This window comes from Salvelinus alpinus, chromosome 7 (assembly GCF_045679555.1).
Source record: "Salvelinus alpinus chromosome 7, SLU_Salpinus.1, whole genome shotgun sequence".
NCBI classification, from domain to species: domain Eukaryota; kingdom Metazoa; phylum Chordata; class Actinopteri; order Salmoniformes; family Salmonidae; genus Salvelinus; species Salvelinus alpinus.
In genome coordinates, this window is record NC_092092.1 from 76,531,395 (window position 1) to 76,543,996 (window position 12,602).

General features: G+C 44.4%; 1 protein-coding gene across 1 annotated transcript; it reads left to right on the forward strand.

Moving 5' to 3' along the window:
• The first annotated feature begins 1,550 nt into the window (after positions 1-1,550).
• On the forward strand, positions 1,551-8,528 carry LOC139581695 (BTB/POZ domain-containing protein KCTD12-like). The gene has a single exon (XM_071411724.1). It carries the CDS (start codon positions 2,739-2,741, stop codon positions 3,588-3,590), a length of 852 nt encoding a protein of 283 aa, XP_071267825.1. The 5' UTR covers positions 1,551-2,738; the 3' UTR covers positions 3,591-8,528.
• The last annotated feature ends 4,074 nt before the right edge of the window (positions 8,529-12,602 follow it).

The following is a 12,602-nucleotide window of genomic DNA, read 5'->3' on the forward strand; positions in this document are numbered from 1 at the left end:
GAGGGACTCCTGTAGGAGCTGGAACACTGGTGTGTCAGGAGGGACTCCTGTAGGAACTGGAACACTGGTGTGTCAGGAGGACTCCTGTAGGAGCTGGAACACTGGTGTGTCAGGAGGGACTCCTGTAGGAGCTGGAACACTGGTGTGTCAGGAGGACTCCTGTAGGAGCTGGAACACTGGTGTGTCAGGAGGACTCCTGTAGGAACTGGAACACTGGTGTGTCAGGAGGACTCCTGTAGGAGCTGGAACACTGGTGTGTCAGGAGGACTCCTGTAGGAGCTGGAACACTGGTGTGTCAGGAGGGACTCCTGTAGGAGCTGGAACACTGGTGTGTCAGGAGGGACTCCTGTAGGAACTGGAACACTGGTGTGTCAGGAGGGACTCCTGTAGGAGCTGGAACACTGGTGTGTCAGGAGGGACTCCTGTAGGAGCTGGAACACTGGTGTGTCAGGAGGGACTCCTGTAGGAGCTGGAACACGGGTGTGTCAGGAGGGACTCCTGTAGGAGCTGGAACACTGGTGTGTCAGGAGGGACTCCTGTAGGAGCTGGAACACTGGTGTGTCAGGAGGGACTCCTGTAGGAGCTGGAACACTGGTGTGTCAGGAGGGACTCCTGTAGGAGCTGGAACACTGGTGTGTCAGGAGGGACTCCTGTAGGAGCTGGAACACTGGTGTGTCAGGAGGGACTCCTGTAGGAGCTGGAACACTGGTGTGTCAGGAGGGACTCCTGTAGGAGCTGGAACACTGGTGTGTCAGGAGGGACTCCTGTAGGAGCTGGAACACTGGTGTGTCAGGAGGGACTCTTGTAGAAGTGATTGGAATACTCCCTGTTCTAATAGGGTGCCATAATCATCAACCAGACCACATCTTATTGAATAGCAGTTTATTCTAAAGTGCAATTGCAAATCAAATATCTTATAAACAAGGCACGTGGATGTGGCTCAAATCTTGTGTTGTTCTAACCGCTAGGCTAGCTGCCAGGTAGGCAGGTAACCGAGTGGTTGGAGAGGCGAGCGCATGTAGCCTAGTGGTGAGAGAGGCGAGCCACCAGCAGGAGGGTTACCTGTTCTAGTCCCGGGTCAGACAGGAAAATACTGTTGGGAAATGAGCAGGCTACCAAAGGGTTGCTGGTATCAAATTATAGATACCATTGCTTGTTTTTGTGCCCTTGAACAAGGCACTTAACCCCCCACTACAACAGCTCCCTGGGCACCCAGTCTGGCAGCCCCCGCACCTCTCCTCCAAAAAACGGTATATGTGTGTGTCTTTCAGAGGGGTTGGGTTAATAGCGAAAGTAACATTTTGGTTGGACCTTGTGTGCAATCGACCAATAAAGTGATCTTAATTACAATGCAATTCAGATTTTTTATTTTTTTATTTGGAATTCAAATTATATCTAACGTTTTTACGGAGTGCTAAATGTTTTGTATTTAGTCTTGGGTATTTGCCATTGTTGTAGTTGTCGTTATATCCAATAGGTGTCGCTGCTGTTCTGTTATATTATAGGGATCTGAGTTTTATTATAAGGACCGTTAATGACAATTCTAAGGACCCCTAGTTGGTCATTTAAACCCCTGTTTACTATACTATTCACAGTTGATGTTCAAAAACGGACAAATTAATTGAAATTGACACTGCAAATCAAATTGACATCTCAATTGCTTTGCTATATGGCTCATGACAGCAATGACATGACACCAAATGATGAATCATCTCCATAATTCCATTTGATGAATCATCTAAACAATCAAAGATCTGCCTTTGTATTTATAGCTGTAAGTGAAACTGTTAGTTTTGCATAATATAAACACTGACCCGGGCCGGGGCAAAGCTAGAGCGCGTCACCGGCAGGTAGGTGGGGTTTAACGGGGCTGATTATTTACGTTTTTTTGCAGCAGCAGAGCTCTCCGGGATGGCATAAGAGAGTGGCTGTTACTACGGGAGGAGAAAACCTACCGAACGAAAGACAGATAGCGTCGTCCCCTCGGCGATGGCACGACTAGAGGTGTTTTTGATCACAGCTCGTATTTCGTCTGGGAATTCTGCTTCCTTTATTGGCTATTCCTGATCCGTACTCCAACCGACACCTCCAATTATGGATTGTACTGAAGTTCCACCTTTTGTATTTTTGCGTCAAGACAATCGAGCGAAATAAGAGGAAACGATCAAGGACTGCTGTGGGCTATTATCCATTCCGGACTGTTCTCCATATATAGACAAGAGTCGTTGAGAAATGCATGCGTGTTTAGGATTTTGGTAGGCTATTTTGTTTCAATCCTCCGGTGCAATATTCAGGATATTCCATTGGTTTACGCGTAAAGGACATGGACACAAGGTGTTTTAGCTACCAGAAACTATCCCTGTAGTTAGAATAGATGCCTTCGTGTTGTCACGTTTTGCTATTAACGGCCTGAGATGATATAACTGCAGTTTAGATGATTGCTTTGCTCTGTTAGGAATAGTGCGCTGCTGTAGTTAAGCCCTTTTTTTAACAACTGATCGCCTTTAGGGTTTCAGAAATAACCTTTTGTTAATTTTGACAACAGAAAACTCTTTATTTAATTTTTTTATTCATATGTATTTCATATGAACGCAAGTAACCTATTCTGAGCTGCTGTGTACAGTTGTAGGCTATAACTTGGAAACAAATCTCCCCACCTCACTAGCAAGGTGACAGTAGGAGTAGGGTTGCAGAGTGAGCAGAGTTCTCTGTAACAGAACGACAGAAGGACAATAGCCATGGCTCTCCCCGATAACACCCCCAGCATTCCTTTAGGGGAAGAAGTCATCTTCCCTGAGATAGTAGAGCTGAACGTGGGCGGCCAGGTGTACATCACTCGCTATTCAACCCTCATCAGCGTACCAGACTCTCTCCTGTGGGAGATGTTTAGCAGAAAATCCACCAAAGGTCTGGCAAGGGACACCAAGGGCCGTTTCTTCGTGGACCGTGATGGTTTCCTGTTCCGGTATATTCTGGACTACATGAGAGATCAGCAGCTGGTGCTGCCAGACCACTTCCCAGAGCGGGGTCGCCTGCAGCGGGAGGCTGAGTTCTTCAACCTACCTGAGCTCATAAAGATTCTGGCGCCCAAACTCAGCAAGCAGAACTCGCTAGGCGACGAGGGGTGTCAGAGCGACCCGGAGGACTCCTCGCCGGGCATCGACACCGGGCGCAACCTAGCCTCGCTGGGCACTGCCGCCTGCGCCAGTCTGGTCCCCAGTGGAGACGGTAAACGCTCGGGATTCATCACCATCGGTTATCGCGGCTCCTATACATTGGGGCGCGACAGCCAGACTGACGCCAAGTTCAGACGAGTTGCTCGCATTATGGTTTGTGGCAAGACGTCGCTGGCTAAAGAGGTGTTTGGGGAGACGCTGAACGAGAGCCGGGACCCGGACCGACCTCCAGAGCGCTACACGTCACGATACTATCTCAAATTCACCTTCCTGGAGCAGGCCTTTGACAGGCTGGCAGACGCCGGGTTTCACATGGTGGCCTGTAACTCCACGGGGACCTGCGCCTTCGCTCACGAGCAGACGGACGACAAGATCTGGACCAGCTACACTGAATACGTGTTCTACCGTGAGTGAGACCATCATCATCCCTGGTCCCCGGTCCCCCTAGTGGTCCCCAGCATCCAGCCTCCTCTACTCTTGCCTCCCTGGATCCAGCCCTGGGTCCCCTTGCCTCCCTGGATCCAGCCCTGGGTCCCCTTGTCTCCCTGTATCCAGTTCTGGGCCCCCTTGCCTCCCTGGGTCCCCTTGCCTCCCTGGATCCAGCCCTGGGCCCCCTTGCCTCCCTGGATCCCCTTGCCTCCCTGGATCCCCTTGCCTCCCTGGATCCCCTTGTCTCCCTGTATCTAGTCCTGGGCCCCCTTGCCTCCCTGGATCCCCTTGCCTCCCTGGATCTCCTTGTCTCCCTGTATCCAGTCCTGGGCCTCCTTGCCTCCCTGGATCCCCTTGTCTCCCTGGGTCCCCTTGCCTCCCTGGATCCCCTTGTCTCCCTGTATCTAGTCCTGGGCCCCCTTGCCTCCCTGGGCCCCCTTGCCTCCCTGGGTCCCCTTGCCTCCCTGGATCCCCTTGTCTCCCTGGATCCAGCCCTGGGTCCCCTTGCCTCCCTGGATCCCCTTGCCTCCAGTCCTGGGCCCCCTTGCATCCCTGGATCCATCAATCTTTCCCTTGCCTCCTGGACCCCAGCCTCCAGCCCCTGCCCCTTGGCTCTTTGGCCCCCTTAGTGTCCCCTAGCCCTGGATTCCTGCTTCAAGCACCCCTGGCCCCAATCTCCATGGGCCCTGGCCCCCTGCATCAAGCCCCCCTGCCTCCAACCAGCCGTCCCCTCTCTCCATATTTCTCTCTCACCCATCAGCTGTAATACTTACCACCTCTGCGGTCCCCTCTCCTGATCCAGCTATAACCCAACCATCGCCCCCGCACCAAGCCTCAGAGACCCGACCACAGCCCCCCTAACCATCCTACAGAGACTGCCCCCCCCCCCCACCCTCCATGTACTGTCCTTCCTCCTGTATATAGTATCTGCCTTGGTGAAGCACAATGCTGTGTGTAAAATAGCTTGTTTAGTCCAGTTCAGGTCCTGCCTGGTCTGTGTATAACTAACTTTAGCAGCCTGGAGGGGCCAATCGGAAAAGGGCCTAGATTGAAGTACTACTTTGTTCTGAACCTCTGCTGCTGCTTACTCCAACAGACCCTCCTTCTCCTCTGAACTAAAATGGCCAAATAATGTGACATCTAAGCAGCCTAGAGGAATGAGCGAGAGAGAGTGGCCAGCCCGGCACAAACAAGAACAAAGTGTCACACAAAACGAAAGTCTTTCATTTCCTCCTTCCCCTCTTCTTATTTTCCTTATATGTCTGAGACCAAACTGTTGGGAAAGGGGCCGTTCACTTTTACTATTCAAATGTGGTGGCAGGTACCCTAGTGGTTAGAGCGTTGGACTAGTAACCGAAAGGTTGCAAGATCGAATCCCCGAGATCGAATCCCCGAGCTGACAAGGTAAATATCTGTCGTTCTGCCCCTGAACAAGGCAGCCACTGAACAAGGCAACCACTGTTCCTAGGCCGTCATTGAAAATAAGAACTTGTTCTTAACTGACTTGCCTAGTTAAATAAAGGTCAAATTAAAAAAAAATCATATTTTTCTTGTAAAGATAACGCCTCACCTTTTAAGTCTCTGCTTGTGAAGACAACCAGCTTACATGATGCCATCTTGTCTCACAAAAAAACACAGTGAACTCCTTATAAGGTAAAAGAGGACCTATATGGACCATCAATATCCTCTCGAGCTGTTCATGCATATATTCTTTAGGACAACCCAGGTATTTGCATTCTAGAGGGGATTCTTAATGCTAGAAAAACAACGCTGCGTCTTGTCCGAGAGTCAAAGCTAACAAACAAGGGGGGGAAAAATGCGAGAAAATATCAAGTTGTGTATTTGACTGCAAGAAAGAGAAATAACAGTGGTTTTAGTACAGAGTGAGGGTTTGTCGGAAATGGCACCCTATCCTCTATGTAGTGCACTACTTTTGACCAAAGCCCTATGCAGGCCCTGGTCAAAAGTAGTGCACTACATGGGGAATTGGGTGCTTGAAGTGTGTTATTTGATTGTTCGATGGATTGTTGAGAATTCTAATCGCCCATGGCCCATGCCTGGTAGACCAGAGTGTTAGTGAAGTGTTACATCACAATGTCCACAAAACCTCTCCTTCTACTCATCCTCGTACTCTTCCTCCTCCTCTCATCTTGGTTTTTATACCGCCTCTCAGTTTTTTACTTTCTTCAAACAGTATCATTTTTACAGGGATACGATTGTTATTGAATGCCCACAGCGTTTTGGCTCTTAGCCCTCTTCTGAAACTGTGGTTTACATTTATGAAGGACAATCCTTTTTCTCATTGGAGTGTGTTTTTAACTATCTATCCCAGGCTCTTCTATTCAGTTCAGTATTCCACTTTTAAGCTCTTTGGTATTTGGTAGCTTTCATTGACTGTAATGTGTACACCCATGAGAAGAAGATAGGTTTACGCCATTACCGGCCAAAGAACGATATTCTCTCAAAACTCTAGCAGCTAAACAACAGTACAGGACTGGACTTTGTATAGGACATGGATATTGTGCATATTGTTGAGGGAATGTTGTAGTACAGTTGATTCCTGATAAGTACACCTCTTACAAGTGCAAAGTCACTGGTTAGTGCACGTCGTCAGTACAGTCACACCAGTTGTATTTTAGGAATTGACTGTAGTTGGACTGAACAGTAATTGTACCCACAGCAACTATAACCACAGTAACAGGAGAAAGTGTGTGAATGGTTAAAGGTTAAGAGGGGTTAAGACAGGGTTAAAGGTTAAGAGGGGTTAAGACAGGGTGAAAGGTTAAGAGGGGTTAAGACAGGGTGAGGGGTTAAGACAGGGTGAAAGGTTAAGAGGGGTTAAGATAGGGTGAAAGGTTAAGAGGGGTTAACTAAGACAGGGTGAAAGGTTAAGAGGGGTTAACTAAGACAGGGTGAAAGGTTAAGAGGGGTTAACTAAGACAGGGTGAAAGGTTAAGAGGGATTAAGACAGGGTGAAAGGTTAAGAGGGGTTAAGTGGTAGGGGTCATGTTCAGGTATACCCTCAGGGCAAGTCTGCATATCAACAACAACCTCACAACTCGAACCTACAGTACCTCAGTGGGTAAAATAAAGAATCATCTCCAAATACCAAGGAACACGAATTATCTGAAAAGGCTCAACTTGTATCAGTAATAATCAATGGATCAACTAGTAATATGACTTGTAAAGTACAGAATATTCACCCTGATAAAGAGAAACTCTTCTTCAAGAAACTGCCTTGACGGTTCGGTAGACAGAGTGATTTTAATTTGAGTGAAGGTGTGAAGAAGACATTCTGAATTCCTGACGGATGATACATGTTTTATTGGATATCGCTAGAGTATGATGGCACATTCTTAGAGTATGATGGCACATTCTTAGAGTATGATGGCACATTCTTAGAGTATGATGGCACATTCTTAGAGTATGACGGCACATTCTTAGAGTATGACGGCACATTCTTAGAGTATGACGGCACATTCTTAGAGTATGATGGCACATTCTTAGAGTATGATGGCACATTCTTAGAGTATGACGGCACATTCTTAGTATGACGGCACATTCTTAGAGTATGACGGCACATTCTTAGAGTATGACGGCACATTCTTAGAGTATGACGGCACATTCTTGGAGTATGACGTCACATTCTTAGAGTATGACGTCACATTCTTAGAGTATGACGGCACATTCTTAGAGTATGACGGCACATTCTTAGAGTATGACGGCACATTCTTAGAGTATGACGGCACATTCTTAGAGTATGACGGCACATTCTTAGAGTATGACGGCACATTCTTGGAGTATGACGGCACATTCTTGGAGTATGACGGCACATTCTTAGAGTATGACGGCACATTCTTAGAGTATGACGGCACATTCTTAGAGTATGACGGCACATTCTTAGAGTATGACGGCACATTCTTAGAGTATGACGTCACATTCTTAGAGTATGATGGCACATTCTTAGAGTATGATGGCACATTCTTAGAGTATGATGTCACATTCTTAGAGTATGACGGCACATTCTTAGAGTATGACGGCACATTCTTAGAGTATGACGGCACATTCTTAGAGTATGACGGCACATTCTTAGAGTATGACGGCACATTCTTGGAGTATGACGGCACATTCTTGGAGTATGACGGCACATTCTTAGAGTATGACGGCACATTCTTGGAGTATGACGGCACATTCTTGGAGTATGACGGCACATTCTTGGAGTATGACGGCACATTCTTGGAGTATGACGGCACATTCTTAGAGTATGACGGCACATTCTTAGAGTATGACGGCACATTCTTAGAGTATGATGGCACAGTGTTGACAGGAGCATTGAGTCGTCAATGTCAGCTTCAGTGTCGATGTCACAAGTCAAACATAGACCAAACAGCAATGGGGGGAAAAAACATGTTTGTCATACAGTAGGTATACAGTACCCCCTGTAAAACATGTTTGTCATACAGTAGGTATACAGTACACCCTGTAAAACATGTTTGGCATACAGTAGGTATACAGTACACCCTGTAAAACATGTTTGTCATACAGTAGGTATACAGTACCCCCTGTAAAACATGTTTGTCATACAGTAGGTTGCTATACCTTCTAAATGTTTGGGAACATAATTAGTTTATTTTCATAGCTTACTCTCCGTTAATCAGAACCTCTACAAAACAGTTGTTGGGTGTGCGTCAGCTTATTCCTTTTCTTATACAGCAGGCAAAAGAAAAATGTAGTCTGTCAATTCAAATGTGTTATTTATCTTCTATTACACTTGCATTGTACACCGTTTTATGAATTGTTTAGTAACTAAGCTGGTAAAGTAGGGTGACATACTTCAGTAGAGTTGTGTACGCTCTCATTGATATTATTATTATTGTTGTAACTGAAAAGTGTTAAAAGAATATAAAATATTTCACAAGTAAATCCTTTCAAATGTTCATATTTTTACTGTCTGTCTGTCTCTGTCTGTCTGTCTGTCGGTCTGTCTGTCTGTCTGTCTGTCTGTCTCTCTCTCGTCTCTCTCTCTCTCTCGTCTCTCTCTCTCTCTGGTCTCTCTCTTCTCTCTCTGGTCTCTCTCTGGTCTCTCTCTGGTCTCTCTTCTCTCTCTGGTCTCTCTGGTCTCTCTCTCTATTAGACCTGAATATACCATAGCATCCTGGTATCAGTCAGACACCAGACATTAATACACATAGTTGTTGTTGAGTGATAGTCAGGTAGATTGCAAACAGGGATCACTGATTTTTCCCCCATTGAATACAGTCAACAGTCTCTGTTTTTAGCCAAAGGAGTATTTTTCTCCCATTGCCCTGTCTCATGCTCAAACAGCAAGATGTTCCATTTGTGGGCGATGGTGCAGACAGGTTGTTCTAGATTGGCGTCAAAATTGGACAACTATCCATGTCCTGAGGACGTCGGAAAATGCCTTCAAAACCAGCCACTAGGGGCAAAGTGAGCGCTATTACCAAGTAGACTTGGGTAATCCCTCGACTCTGGATCAGAAGGTTGGGTGTTTGATCCCAGTTGTGGACACTGGTTTTTATTTCTGGTTTCAACCATATCCCAAACCGTAACCATTTGGAATGAGTGCCTAAATTTAACCTTTAACTTTGAAAGTTGACATTTGGAGAAATGGAAGGATACAGAGCAGCAGGAGAACGTGGCTGGACATCTCATTTTGCTGTGAGACCGTGAGATCTTGTTGGATGGTGTGAGGTGTAAAAAATATATATTTTAAATTCTCACAATTAAGTGTGAATCCACTCAACGCACCATGTCCTTGTTATGTAAAGTGGGGTGAGTGAGTCTAAGTATGAATCAAGTCAATGAATCATAACCTTATGTAAAGTGAGGTGAGTGAGTCTAAGTATGAATCAAGTCAATGAATCATAACCTTATGTAAAGTGAGGTGAGTGAGTCTATTAAGTATGAATCAAGTCAATGAATCATAACCTTATGTAAAGTGAGGTGAGTGAGTCTATTAAGTATGAATCAAGTCAATGAATCATAACTTAATGTAAAGTGAGGTGAGTGAGTCTATTAAGTATGAATCAAGTCAATGAACCATAACCTTATGTAAAGTGAGGTGAGTGAGTCTATTAAGTATGAATCAAGTCAATGAATCATAACCTAATGTAAAGTGAGGTGAGTGAGTCTATTAAGTATGAATCAAGTCAATGAATCATAACCTTATGTAAAGTGAGGTGAGTGAGTCTATTAAGTATGAATCAAGTCAATGAATCATAACCTTATGTAAAGTGAGGTGAGTGAGTCTATTAAGTATGAATCAAGTCAATGAATCATAACCTTATGTAAAGTGAGGTGAGTGAGTCTATTAAGTATGAATCAAGTCAATGAATCATAACCTTATGTAAAGTGAGGTGAGTGAGTCTAAGTATGAATCAAGTCAATGAATCATAACTTAATGTAAAGTGAGGTGAGTGAGTCTATTAAGTATGAATCAAGTCAATGAACCATAACCTTATGTAAAGTGAGGTGAGTGAGTCTATTAAGTATGAATCAAGTCAATGAATCATAACCTAATGTAAAGTGAGGTGAGTGAGTCTAAGTATGAATCAAGTCAATGAATCATAACCTTATGTAAAGTGAGGTGGGTGAGTCTATTAAGTATGAATCAAGTCAATGACCCATAACCTTATGTAAAGTGAGGTGAGTGAGTCTATTAAGTATGAATCAAGTCAATGAATCATAACCTTATGTAAAGTGAGGTGAGTGAGTCTATTAAGTATGAATCAAGTCAATGAACCATAACCTTATGTAAAGTGAGGTGAGTGAGTCTATTAAGTATGAATCAAGTCAATGAATCATAACCTAATGTAAAGTGAGGTGGGTGAGTCTATTAAGTATGAATCAAGTCAATGAACCATAACCTTATGTAAAGTGAGGTGAGTGAGTCTATTAAGTATGAATCAAGTCAATGAATCATAACCTAATGTAAAGTGAGGTGAGTGAGTCTATTAAGTATGAATCAAGTCATGGAACCATAACCTAATGTAAAGTGAGGTGAGTGAGTCTATTAAGTATGAATCAAGTCAATGAACCATAACCTTATGTAAAGTGGGGTGAGTGAGTCTATTAAGTATGAATCAAGTCAATGAATCATAACCTAATGTAAAGTGAGTAAGTCATAAATGTTTTAAATGACTTAGACGTCGGAAGCTCTCAAAATATTCTCAGTCTGGCGCTCGCTCGCACGCAACTTTATGTGCTGCCTCTTTCTCTTCTAGATCTATCTATGGACGACGGCGGTGGAATCCTCAATAGTGTGTTGTCACAGTGCCTGGAATGTTTTTCCCACCAATCCAAACTGAGTCTGGAGTTAATGAGGCGGTGGTATGAGTGTGGGTTTTGTCTCGTCAGTGAGTGACTGCACATCCACATGGTAGTGTAAAACGCCATAGCAAGCCATTAGCTGCGAGGTGCAGAAGCACATTGAGAGATTTTCAGAAGGTACTGTCCATGCTGCAGGTCTGTACCTCTGTGGTTAACTATGAGGCTCAGCATTCAACAGGAATTACTTCACTACTATTGGCTTATATTTATTGCCTTACCTCCTTACTCCATTTGCACACACTGTATATAGATTTTTCTATAATGTTATTGACTGTACATTTGTTTATTCCATGTGTAACTCTGTGTTGTTGTTGTTTTTGTCGCACTGCTTTGCTTTATCTTGGCCAGGTCGCAGTTGTAAATGAGAACTTGTTCTCAACTTGCCTACCTGGTTAAATAAAGGTGAAATAAAAAATATATATACATTTTTTAAAACACTGATGTAAGAGTGTCACTTAGATACGCTGAAGCTATCCCGGATGGGGATCTAAAGCTGGTTTGAAAAGTCTAGCATGTTTGGTTGTGAGCCATATAGTGAGCAGGTGTAAACAGGCACCAGAATACCATGTCATGATCGTACAATAAAGACATTTTATCATGAATGGTTCTTATCTACCTTTTTTAATATGCTGTCCAGATTCTTGTACAGCAAGATAGTTACAGTAAGCATGCATTCATAACACTGTGTCATCTACCTCCTCTTTCTGTTGTTATATTTCTCACCCTCTCGGTCTTCACATGTCCTTCAGAACACAACATGTGAGAAGGGGAGTATTGTAGTGTTCCGGAATCTACTGGAATGTAGCTATAGAGTGCTCCGGAGTGTTCTAGAATCTAGAGTGTTGCTATTAGAGCCCTTTAGCACCAGGCAACATTAGGACTGGTGCTCTATGTGTGGACTGGAGAGTGGAGTAGAGAGAGCCAGGGACACAGTAGGCCTTATACTGTAGCTTAGCCTTGAAAGTCCCTGAGCCAGAGAGACATAAGGCCCTGTGCATCTTCAGGACAACATGCCTTCAGCAGTCAGATTCAATCTCTCTGTGTTTGCGTAACAAATTACACCCTGTTCCCTATGTCGTTCCCATAAAGCTCTGGTCAAAGGTAGTGCACTAAATATGGAATAGGGTGCCATTTGGCATACAGGCAGTGGGATAGATAGATATACACATAGAGGGAATAAGTATACACAGAGGGAATAGATATACACATAGAGGGAATAGATATACACATAGAGGGTATAGATATAGACAGAGGGAATAGATATACACACAGAGGGAATAGATATACACATAGAGGGAATAGATATACACACAGAGGGAATAGATATACACATAGAGGGTATAGATATAGACAGAGGGAATAGATATACACACAGAGGGAATAGATATACACATAGAGGGAATAGATATACACACATAGAGGGAATAGATATACACATAGAGGGAATAGATATACACATAGAGGGAATAGATATACACATAGAGGGTATAGATATACACATAGAGGGTATAGATATACACATAGAGGGAATAGATATACACATAGAGGGAGAACGAGAGGCAGGGAAATACAGAGAGAAATACAGAGAGAAATACAGAGAGAGACAGAGAGAGAGACAGAGACAGGGACAGAGAGAGAGAGAGGAGA